This window comes from Mustela lutreola, chromosome 12 (assembly GCF_030435805.1).
Source record: "Mustela lutreola isolate mMusLut2 chromosome 12, mMusLut2.pri, whole genome shotgun sequence".
Taxonomy (NCBI): Eukaryota; Metazoa; Chordata; class Mammalia; order Carnivora; family Mustelidae; genus Mustela; species Mustela lutreola.
The window spans coordinates 95,592,902-95,605,481 of NC_081301.1; the positions used below are offsets into that span (position 1 = coordinate 95,592,902).

At 42.9% G+C, this 12,580-nt stretch overlaps 1 protein-coding gene across 4 annotated transcripts in view; it reads left to right on the forward strand.

Annotated features, from left to right (window-relative positions):
* The first annotated feature begins 3,280 nt into the window (after positions 1 to 3,280).
* MFSD14B (major facilitator superfamily domain containing 14B) overlaps positions 3,281 to 12,580 on the forward strand; it is a 78,420-nt gene continuing 69,120 nt past the window's right edge. For 3 of the 4 annotated variants that reach the window (XM_059141313.1, XM_059141314.1, XM_059141315.1), the window contains exon 1: positions 3,283 to 3,723. In XM_059141313.1, the coding sequence (XP_058997296.1) occupies positions 3,616 to 3,723 (108 nt within the window). In that variant the 5' untranslated portion in view covers positions 3,283 to 3,615. Of the gene's footprint in view, positions 3,724 to 12,580 lie in introns of all 4 variants that reach the window. The other variant, XM_059141316.1, reaches the window with a different exon arrangement.

Genomic DNA, 12,580 nt, shown 5'->3' on the forward strand with positions numbered 1-12,580 from the left:
AAATGGGGAGAATGAGGATTATGGACCTTATTTTTTTTTTTTAAAGATTTTATTTATTATTTATTTGTCAGAGAGAGAGCAAGTGAGAGCAAGCATAGGCAGAGTGGAAGGCAGAGTCAGAGGGAGAAGCAGGCTCCCTGCGGAGCAAGGAGCCCGATGTGGGACTTGATCCCAGGACGCTGGGATCATGACCTGAGCCGAAGGCAGCTGCTTAACCAACTGAGCCACCCAGGCGTCCCAGGATTACGGACTTTAAAACACGTTTTCGAGGTCACATAAGCAATAACTGGTGAAATAGATCCCAGCTCAAGTGGGTCTCTCAACTACTACTGCTACCACTTCCTTTTGTCTATTGCTTAAGAGTTTCCAGTGAAAAACCACAAGTGTGTGTGTTTTTTTTTTATATTAAGTATCTGATCCACACAAGCCTCAACTATCAATTCCAGCTAAAGTTCTAAATCTTGATATAGACATACCAGGTAAAAACAAGAGGAATGCACTTGTTTATAACTCTCTGGATTGTCACTTGTTCCACTTGTCCCTATGAACAATTCTGCCTTCCAAAACAGGATTAGCAACACACAATATACTGTATGAATCCAGTAGAATGATGTAGGAAAGACTTCCAATACATACTGTGGGGCTTTTCTTCCTAAATTCACCCTGTTTGAAACAGTATTAACTGGCTTAATTTCTCCTACAAGCATTCACTGACCATCTCTTACATTCTGGGCACTGAGCCAGGCCATGGGACTATAAGATAAGTGAAAGAAGTTCCTTTTCTAAAGAAGTGTCTGGTATGATAGGCAGAATTCTAAGATGGTCCTCACGATTGTTGTACTCTAGTGTACACATGCTGCATTACCCTTCCACCAGACTGCAGGCAGGACCCGTGAATACAGGAGATACCACTTCTGTGTTTAGGCTACTCATCAGTTGACTTTGGGTAAATCAAAAAGGAGATAATCCTGGGTGGACTTGATCTACTCAACTAAGCTCTTTAAAAGAAGGTGAAGTCTCAGAGAGATGCGGGAAGGAGCAAACTGCTGTGGAGAGGACCACTCAGCAAGTAACAGAACAGCCTCCAGACGCGGAGAGGAGTAGCTGACTAACAGCCAGCAAGAATATGGGGCCACAAGGAAATGAATTCCAGCAATAACTCGAGAGAGCTTGGAAGCAGACCTTTACTTGGTTGAGCTTCCAGATGAGTATGTAGTCAGCTGACATCTTGATTTTACCCTTGTGAGACCCTCAGCAAAGCCAGTTAAAATCTGCCAGATCTTTTCCCCACAGAGACACTTGGATAATACACTGGTGCTGACTTAAGCCCCTAAGTCTGAGGTAATTTGCTATGTAACAATAGGAAACTAGAAAAGTATAATTCATTATATTTTTTTAGATTGGGAAATTTGTCTGTTTTCTTTTTCTGATTATAAAAGTATACTATTATATATTCATAGCCCCAGATCAGAAGCTTATATGAAAAATATTTTTAATCCTAGAGCCAATCATTATTAAAGAAATATTCATTCTTTTTTGATTAATGTTTTTTAAAAAGATCAAACATTATTGTTTTACAATCTTTCTATGCTACAATATTGTATGCATATTGGAACTGTAAGAAATAAGTTTCTTTTTTTTTTTTTTTAAAGATTTTATTTATTTATTTGACAGAGAGAGATCACAAGTAGGTAGAGAGGCAGGCAGAGAGAGAGAGGAGGAGGAAACAGGCTCCCCGCCGAGCAGAGAGCCCGATGCGGGACTCGATCCCAGGACCCTGAGATCATGACCTGAGCCGAAGGCAGCGGCTTAACCCACTGAGCCACCCAGGCGCCCAGAAATAAGTTTCTGTTGTTTAAACCATCCACCCTATGGTATTTTGTTAAGGCAGCCTGAACTAAGACACCAAAGTTAAACTAGCTCAAGGCCTGGGAGGGACCTAAGCCAGTGTGCAGACTGTGTCAGAGCACACAAAAATCTTTAAGATTGTGCATGAACTGTTTGAAATGTTAACTTTAAAAATAAAACTTCCAGTTATTTGACCAGAAAAAATGGGTTTATTCAGAAATATCAGAGAATTGCAATCCAGGGCAAGCAAGGAAGCTAGTGTTAAAACCATAGACAAGCACCAAGAACCAGAAAGAAAGGTTCTCTTACAGAGAAAGTTGGGAAGGCTGTTACAAAGAAAAAGTCCACTGGAGTAAACCAAGGATTTGAGGTATAATGGCTTTTCATTGGTTGGGCTGGTGGAGCTGGGGAGAGAACCCTTCTTCCTCCTGCTGGAATAAGACAGTAGCTAAAGCACCATAGACTTGCAAGGGGAGTCTCTCTCTGCTGGGTCTACAAATGATGCTCTGGCATGGGAGCTCAAGCTTCTGATTTCCTTTTACTAACTCTCATAGTAATAACACAAGCTGTAAATCAACGGTGGACTGATTGGACATATTTTATTGTTAGTTAAGTCTACCTGGGTTTCCCTAATAAGGAGAAAGGCGTAAGGTCTTCAGGGTTCCAAGCTTATTCCTCTTCTTTCAAGGAGGCATTGAATGCTCAACCCTCTAGCAGGAAAAAATATTCTGACCTTATCTGTACTCCAAATGGGTGCCATAGTCCTACCTGTTTGTTACCTTAGCTTTGTAACTCCCAAGTCACTTACCTTTTGAAGCTTGGGTTGGCACCTGCAAAACAGAGATGTGGTATCTTACAAGGTCCTTTATGGCCAGTAATCACGCGAGCAGCATTTACGAAGCCCGGCTTAGTATTGTTTATTTCTATACATCATCACCTTGCCCAGAACAGGCTATGATCGTTATTTCAGACGTAAAGTTCTGTGATTCTGAGTAACCGGTTCATATCCGCCTCGTTGGAGCCATCAATGTAGCTACTGACTGGCACAGGGGCTTGCAGGTTTCCTCCTACTGTCCTTCCCACGCATCCCACAGCCTCACCGAGCTCCCCAGCAGCTTCTGTAGATTTGGGGGAGGAACATTATATCTTAGATACAGTGCATACAGCACTCTCCCAGTTCTGGATTCCCGACCGGGGTGGGGGGAGTTTGTCCCGTGTCAGAACGTGTCCATTCTGTACCTGACGAGGACACAGGGAATCATTCCAGAGCTGCCGTAATTACAAAAATCCCGCGCCTCTAGGTAGGCGGGCCACACTGGGCGGGGTCTCGGGAAACAAAGTACGGTTGGGGCGGTCCTGGGAGATGACGTACTTCCGGCGCGCGGCAGAGCCGGAGACGCGGAGGCGGGGCCCGAGGTGGGCGAGGCGCTGCTGAAAGGCTTGGGCGCGGGCCCGGAGACTGAGGCGGGAGTTTAGGCGCGGGGCGGGGCGTCCTGAGCGTCCCGGGCGGCAGCAGCCAGCCGCCAGGCGGGAGAGTGACGGTGTTTGCGGCCGTTGGTGTCAGTAGCTCCTGCGGTCCCTTCGCCGTCTCCTCAGCGGCTCCAGCCCCAGCCGCCCTTCCAGCCCTCCGCGTCGCCGCTGGCGCCGCCGCCCGACGCGCAGGCCGCCGCGGGCCGCGGAGCCCATGAGGGCGCGGGCCCTGCCGCCGCGTTCGCGGCGTCGCCGTCGTCCGAGAGCGTCCCGAGCCGGCGCGGGCATGGCCGCGGCATGAGTGCCGAGCCGCCGCCGGAGCCGGAGGACCAGGCGGCGTCGGAGCCCGCGGCGGGAGCCATGCCGGAGAAGCGCCCGGGCGCGCAGACCGCCGGCGGCGTCTCGGTGAGCGCGGGCGTGGGTTCCGGCCGCGGGGCTCAGCCCGAGGCCCCGGGTCAGGGGAGCCTGGGCGGGGCCCGGGCGCTGGGTGCGCGGTGCGGGCAGGGGCCTGCGTCCCCCGCGGTTTGGGCAGACATGGAGCGTCGGCTTGGGCTCCGGCTCTCGGAAAGCCCGTCCTTTCCGGGGTCGGCCACTGGATTCCTCTCCACTGGGCTTTCCCAGCGCCGCTGCTGGCCACACAGATCTCGAGGGGGTTATTGTTTCAAAGAGCGCTAGACACAGGTCCCGAGTACAAATAATGTAGTTCTTTCCAGAATTTCCAGACGTGTGCCTGGCGTGAGATTTCCGTGGGGCATTTCCCGGCCGAGCCTGCATGGACGTGGAGGGGCTTCAACCGGGAAGTTGGCTGTGGAGGCCGGGCAGCCCCTCCGCCGCTTCCTCCCGCCCGCGGTCGCGCCGTTGCAGGGCAGGATCTCGCGGCCGGCTGCGGAGGCCAGGGCCCCGCTGCGGAGCGTGTGCAGGCCGGGCTCGCGCCCCGGTTTTACGCCAAGTTCAGGAGGCTTCCGAGCCCTGACCTCAGTGGCCCAGATTCGGCAGAGCAGGCTTTGTCAGTGGCGCTTTGGTTTGCTGTGGTGGAATACTTAGCAGAGAGCGCCAGTCATTTCTTAAAAAGACTTTTGGAGCGGGGGGCGGGGGGGAGTGTATTTAGGACAGGAAATGCAGAAACCTTACAGTGACTAGAAACTAACCCTTACAGTGACTAGAAACTAACACAAAACTAGAAATTTTAGGAAAATCAAGTGTATGCAGTTGGCTTCACATTGGAGCTTAGGTATTTGTATTTACTTTAAAAAAACGCTGCATGATTCTTCCTTGGTGAGGGGAGTCTCCATTAGGAGACTTGGGAGGGTGGGTGAAGTAGGGGCAGTAAGTAGAACGGAGCCAGAAGAGCTGGTTTCTCGTCCTGGATCTCTGAGAACCGGGGTGCACTAGACAGGGTCTCGACACAACCCTGACACTCGGTGTCTCCTCTGTAGCAGGAGAGCTTAGGAGTGGTGAGGGACCCGCCTTGCTCAAGTGAATTCTACTTTTTGAAAAAGCATTAGGAGTTCCTCGTTCCAAAGACAAGATTTCCATAAAGAGAGTTTTGTGTTCGAGGGAAGGAAATCCCAGAGAATTAGTTTTTCTCGTTTTGTTTTTGGTTATTTAAAAAGTAGACTTGTCATCTTCCTCCCCCCTCTAAACTAAACCACACTGCCAGGTCCTCCTCCTGTCTTTGAATTGATAGACCATAATTACTAACCAGAGGCAACGCCAGGAACGTGAGAGGTAGCCTCCTTCATCCCTTGCCATGCTTACAACTTCCAGTACGTTACCAAGTCTAGGTCATTCTACCAGACGCAGATTTTAGGTTTTTATTCTCTGCGTCCCTATGGTTCATTTCCTCAGCATTTTGTGCTTAGATTTTGACTTACTTGGGGGGACCCTTGCTTACCTCACATTGGTCTGCTGTCCACGGTGTTGATCAGTGTGATCTAACATGTAAATGTGATAATTACTGCTGTCCTGAAGTTTTTTCATTGGCTCCCTTGGTTTATTGGATAGAAAAATAACCGGGCAGGTTGAAGCATTATAGCATAGTGATTAGGTGAGCATGCTTGGAATCCCAGTTCCCACCTTTTATTACCTGCATAACTTTGGGCAAGTTACATAATATCTCTGAATTAATAATAGTATTTACCACAGAGGATTGTGAGGGTTACAGCAACCCTCCACCTAGTAAGTTCTCAATAAATATTAGCTGTTACTAATTCTCATTTTTTTTTAAAAGATTTTATTTATTTATTTGACAGACACAGATCACAAGTAGGCAGAGAAGCAGGCAGAGAGAGTTGGGGGGGTGGGAAGCAGGCTCCCTGCGGGAGCAGAGAGCCCCGATGTGGGGCTCGATCCCAGGACCCTGGAATCATGACCTGAGGGGAAGGCAGATGCTTTAACCCACTGAGCCACCCAGGCGCCCCAATTCTCATTATTTTCGGCATGAATGATTGGTCAGTATGTATAGGTGATCCCTGCCAGTCACTTACTAAAAATTAAAGTTCCTAATTTTACGTACTTAGAACTAGAACTTTTGAGGGATGTTTACTCAAGGACACTTTCCCTGATTCCTTTTCCTGTGGACCCTGATGCTAATATGATAATTTGGGCACAAGTACATTCCTGCCCAGTCTTTCCTGGTCTCTGAGGGTGCATGGAGTCAGTATTGATAAACTGCAGCAGATACGGACCGAGTTTTCTGACGCTGTACTTGTGAAATGACTAGCACGGGCAGGTGGCACAGTTCAGAACCTGGTGCTTTTTGGGATGTGTGGTGGCTGGGAAGGCAAATGAATGCCTTTAATCACGTAGGTTCATATTGTATCCTGGCAACCTAAATTATGCGTCTTTCCTGCTTGCACTTTCTGTCTGGTATCACTTCCAGGAGCTATGTTCTGCAGCCTCCATGACTTGATTTCATTTTAATGTATTGGAATTTCTTTAAAGCTTGATTCCAGTGATACTCATTATTTCAGATTCTTAGAAGCTAATAATTGTGGGAGAGACTGCCCATACACAGGGAACCTGCTGACAGCTTTTCAACCTTGTTTGGCAAAGAGATTTATTGACCAGGAGACTGGCAGAGAAATCTATTGATCTGAGTAATAAAAGGGAATCAAGTATTTACTTCAAGAGATCATTGCCTTGTAGAAAACAGATATGTGTTTAGCAAACAAGTTCTTGTTTTATTATTTCCTCTTTGCTCTGTCCTTTCCTAATCCTGTGTGTACAAAGAACGAGATGTTTTATCAGAATTGTTTGCATTATCATTAAATGTATACTTTCCATTATACTTAACCTTCATAGCCAGGTAAGGGGAAAGTTTTTTTTGGCATCATTTACCCGTGAACATCTGATGAAAATTAAGAATTTGCTGCAGAGAAAACACAACCACGTTTAGCATACTATTTCAGGATGTTTTGGACTCCAGAAGCCAATGCTTAGAAATGGGTTTAGAATTCTGTTATGAGGTCTCTCAGGATCAATGTTGTTCTGGTGACATTTGCTGTCTCTTAAGTTGATTTTCCCAAGACTGTTTCAGAAGGTTTTCTATAAAGGTTAATTTTGATTTTTGAAAACAAGAATATTATTTATTATGTAGGCAAATGGAAATAATACTCAAGAGCAGCTTCAGGTAAAAAAAAATGCTAAAATGACTATGTTATGTTTATAAAAAGATAAAAGAGGATCCAGGGACATAGGGAAAATTATTTCAATTGTTTCTTGACACTGTTAGGGACCAGTACAATCATTTCAGTAATAGTACTGGCACATTGGCATAGCAACCTCTCTTAAGTAAATTATGGCAGATAAGGGGAGAAACTGAAAGCATTTGTGAGTAGTAGATACATTGCAATTTAAAAAAGCAAATACGTGCTTTCATAGAAACATTTACTGTATTTTGTATTTAGAATTATGTAAATTTCTAAGTAGTTCAGTATCATCACAGTTAGCCTTTGTCATAACACAGGCTTATGCTTGCAGTTATGTTGTTCTCAGGTCTCGTATAGGCAGGATTTTGTAGATCTTGCTTCTTAGGGTATTTGAGCATCCTTTCCACCATTTCTCTCACTAGATTAAGTCTTTGAAGGTAGGGACTACAGCTGTGTTTCTTTTAATTGGAAATAGTCTTTAAGGAGATGATCAATAAATGATAATAAAGAAGTCAGTCTAGCTTGAAGCCAGTTTTTTGTCAATGACATAAGCTTGTCTTACTTTTTTTTTTTTTCTTCCTCTTGTCATTTATATAATATGCTTTGGCCTTATAAAACAAGTTGGGGAGTTCTCATTTCTTTCCTCTGAAGGTTTTGTGTAATACTGGTAAAATAATTGAAGAACTTTATGGTTTTTAGGCTGGGGTAAGGTAGTAATCTAGGTTTTCTTTCTTTCTTTTTTTTTTTTTTTTAAGATTTTATTTATTTATTTGACAGAGAGAGACCACAAGTAGGCAGAGAGGCAGGCAGAGAGAAGGAGGAAGCAGGCTCCCTGCTGAGCAGAGCACGGGACTCGATCCCAGGACCCTGAGATCATGACCTGAGCCGAAGGCAGCAGCTTAACCCACTGAGCCACCCAGGAGCCCCAGTAATCTAGGTTTTCTATTTGATTTTTCTTTTCCTGTCTGGTTTAGTAAGTTGTATTTTGTTAGGAATTTGTCCATTTTACCCTCAGATTAACTGGCATGAAGTCGTTCCTAATAGCCTCTTAGGCTTTTTCAAACTACTCTAAGATCCTTACTGTTTTTATTGCTGATGCTGGTAGTTTTCACCTCATCTTATAATTTTTTAATAAAAATTTTATTTATTTGACAGAGATAGAGAGCACAAGTAGGCAGAGCAGCAGGGAGAGGGAGAAGCAGGCTCTCTGCTGAGCAAGGAGCCCAGTGCGGGGCTCAGTCCCTGCACCCTGGGATCATGACCCAAGCTGAAGGCAGCCGCTTCACTGACTGAGCCACCCAGGCACCCCTTCACCTCATCTTTACAAAAAATAATAGTAATTCTCCAGTGTATCTGGGTAATGATCAGTTTTGCAAATGATGATAATTTTGTGTCTTCTGTATTTCTATGTTGTATGAGCTAGAATATCCAAGAAAAGGTTCAGTAGCAATGGTAAAAGTAAAAAGGTAAAGCTTTCTCTTTGTAACAGAAATAGATTTTTTCATTGTTAAGGATGGTGTAAACTATATGTATGAGAGAAATATGTTTTATTACCTGACAGAAGCATCTTTTTATTTCTCTCTTTTTTTAAAAATGCATCTGCCCCTCAACAGTTAGTTTTAGCCCGTGTAATAGGTCTGCAGTGTATCTTACTGTGTTTTTAATTTGGATGTCCCTGTGGCTTATGATGTTCAACTTCCCTCTGTAAGTTTACTTGCCATCTTTATATCTTCTTGGTGAAGTGTCTGCTTAAGTCTAGCCTATTTTTTGTTGTTGTTGTAAGGTTATTATCTTAAAATTGCTTTTGGAGGGTTCTTTATACATTTGGGATGTAAGTTCTTTATTAAATATATGCTTTGCAAAAATTTTCTTCCTAGCTGTGCTTCTGGAAGAACAGAGTTTTTAATTTTCATGAAATTTAATTTATTCATTTGTTCTTTCATGGATAGTGTTTTTGGTTTCACATCTAAGAAGTGCTTGTTTCCTGTGTTTTTAGAAGTTTTTTAGATTTTTACAATTAGGTTTATGACCATTTTGAATTATTTTAAAATATGGTGCAGTGTGGATGGAAATTCTTTTTTGTGTGTATGGATAACTGATTGTTGCATGCTTTGTTGAAGAGTTTTTTGTTTTTTTTTTAAGATTTTATTTATTTGAAAGAGAGAGCCTGTGGTGGGGAGGGGTAGAGAGAGGGAAAGGGGGTAGAGAGAGAGAATCTCAAGGTGACTCAGTGCTGAGCACAGATCCTGATTTGGTGCTCAGTCCCAAAACCCCGAGATCCTGACCTGAGCTAAAACTAAGAGTCCCAATACTTACCCAACTGAGCCACGTACACCCCCTGGAAAGACCTTTTTTTCACTAAATTGTCTTTGCACTTTATTGGAAATTCACTTTCAGTTGTCCATATATGTGTCAGTCTATTCTGGATTCTCTGTTTCATCTATTTATCGTTATATCAGTACCACTTAATCTGTATTACTGGAGGTACCTAATACTTGAAACAAATAGCGTAAGGCTTCCAACTTCGTTTTCTTTTAAAATTATTTTGACTATTCTAGGTCCTTTACATTTAGAAGTATAGAATCAGATTATTGGCTAATACCAAAAAAACCCAAAACCCTGCTTGTATTTTCATTGGTCGTTTGTTGACTCTGCTGAACAGTTTGGGAAGAATTGAAGACGACATTGAGTCTCCTCATCCATGAAGGAGGTGCTGCTCCATTTATTTTAGGTCTTTTAAATTTCCCACCTGTATTGTAGTTTTCAGCATATAGCTCTTTCACGTCATTTGTCAGATTTTACTGTAGTTCATTTTTTTTTTTTAAAGATTTTTATTTATTTATCAGAGAGAGAGGGAGAAAGCGAGCACAGGCAGACAGAATGGCAGGCAGAGGCAGAGGGAGAAGCAGGCTCCCTGCTGAGCAAGGAGCCCGATGTGGGACTTGATCCCAGGACGCTGGGATCATGACCTGAGCCGAAGGCAGCTGCTTAACCAACTGAGCCACCCAGGCGTCCCTCGTAGTTCATATTTTTTGATGCTATTGTACATACCAGTGTAAATGTATTAAAAATGTGAACTCTTAAAAAATTCAGATTTATAGTTGTTTGTTGCCAGTATATTGAAATACAGTTGATTTAAGAAATTCTCTTAACAGAAAGACAACTATCATATGATCTCCCTGATATGAGGAAGTGGTGATGCAACATGGAGGCTTAAGTGGGTAGAAGAATAAATGAAACAAGATGGGATTGGGAGGGAGACAAACCATAAGTGACTCTTAATCTCACAAAACAAACTGAGGGTTGCCGGGGGGAGGGGGTTGGGGAGAAGGGGGTGGGATTATGGACATTGGGGAGGGTATGTGATTTGGTGAGTGCTGTGAAGTGTGTAAACCTGGTGATTCACAGACCTGGGGATAAAAATATATGTTTATAAAAAAATATATGTTTATAAAAAATAAAAAATTAAAAAAAAATAAGATTTTAAAATAATTTTTTAAAATACTGTTTAAAGTTACTCATCATCTAATAAAAATGTACACTCCAAAAAAAAAAAAAAAGAAAAAAGAAATTCTCTTAACATTGTGATATATTGCAATATTGACTATTTTAACCTTTTTTTTTTTTTTTTTTTTTTTTTAAAGTGGGTTCCACTCTGGGCCCAGTGTGGGGCTTGAACTCACAAACCTGAGATCAAGACCTGAGCTGAGGTCAAGAGTTGGATAGTTGGAAGCTTAACTCACTGAGCTATCCAGGTGCCACTTTGCCCTTTTTTAAAAAATTTATTTACTTATTTGAGAGAGTGAGCGAGAGAGCATGAGCAGATGGAGAGTAAAGACAGAGAGGGAGAAGCAGGCTCCACACTGAGCAAGGGAGCTTGACCCCAGGACCATGGGATCTTGATAAGAGCCAAAGGCAGACAGCTAACAGACTGAGTCGCTCCGGTGCCCCAATGCCTTAACCATTTTTTTTTTTTTTTTTTTGTCTTTGATTAATCACTTTTTTTAAATTTATTTTTTTATTTTTAATTTTTTATTTTTTATAAACATATATTTTTATCCCCAGGGGTACAGGTCTGTGTGCCTTAACCATTTTTAAGCATGCAGTTTAGTAGTGTTAAATATATTTATATTATTGGGAAACCAATCTCTAGAACTTTTTCAGTTTGTAAAATTAACTCCTATGTCCATTACATGGCATTTACCCCATCCCCCATTCCCTAATAACCACCTTTCTGCTTTCATTTACTTTAAATTTGCCTACTCTAGATACCTCATCTAAGTGGAATCACAGTCTTTTGTGACACTCAGCATAATATCCTCACTGTTGTTATTGACACGTGTTGAAATATGTTGTCTTTAAGATTGTTGAAGACTGGGGCGCCTGGGTGGCGCAGTGGGTTAAAGCCTCTGCCTTTGGCTCAGGTCATGATCCCAGGATCGGGCTCTCTGCACGGTGGGGAGCCTGCTTCCTCCTCTCTCTCTGCCTGCCTCTCTGCCTGTTTGTGATCTCTGTCAAATAAATAAATAAAATCTTAAAAAAAAAAAAAGATTGTTGAAGACTGGTAGTGTGCCTCAGAATTTCCTTCAAGACTGAATAGTATTCCAGTTTATGTGTATACCGCGTTCTGTTTCTGCAGTTATCTGTTGAGTGTTTCATTGCTTCTAGGTAGTGGTGGTGGTGGTGATTATTTGACTATTGTGAATAATGCCTTTGTGAACATGATTGTAGAAATAAATTTCTCTTTGAGATCCTGCTTTCAGTTCTTTTGGAGACCTACCTAGAAGTGGAATCACTGGATTATTGGATAATTCCATTTTTAATTTTTTAAAAAAGATTTTATTTATTTATTTGACAGATCACAAGTAGGCAGAGAGGCAGGCAAGAGGGTGGTGGGGAAGCAGGCTCTGTGCAGAGCAGAGAGGGCTTGATGTAGGGCTCCATCCCAGGACCCTGGGATCATGACCTGAGCCCAAGGCAGAGGCTTTATTTAACCCACTGAGCCACCCAGCTGCCCCTCCATTTTTAATTTTTGAGGCACCACCATGCTGTTTCCCTTTCTGGCTGCACCATTTTAAATTCCTACCAACATTACACAAGGATTCCAGTATCTCTACATCTCCACCGACATCTGTCATTTTCTGGTTTTCATTTTGTTTTGGAGAGTAATCCTGATGAATGTGAGGTGGTATCTCATTTTGATTTTGCATTTCACTTATTAGTGATTTTGATCATCTTTTCATATGTTTATTAGCCATTTTATAGTCTTTTTTTTTTTTTAAAGATTTTATTTATTTATTTGACAGAGATTACAAGTAAGCAGAGAGAGGAGGAAGCAGGCTCCCTGCCGAGTAGAGAGCCCGATTAGGGGCTTGATCCCAGGCTCCTGGGTTCATGACCTGAGCCAAAGGCAGAGGCTTTAACCCACTGAGCCACCCAGGCGCTCCAGTCTTTTGCTTTTTTTAAAAATTGGGTTGTTACTGTTGTTATTTTGAGTTATTGGGGTTCTTGATAAATTCTGCAAATTATCGTTTTATTAGACAACATGTGTTGCAAATATTTTCTCCATAGGTTGCCTTTTCACTCAGTTGATTGTATCTTTGGATGTGCAG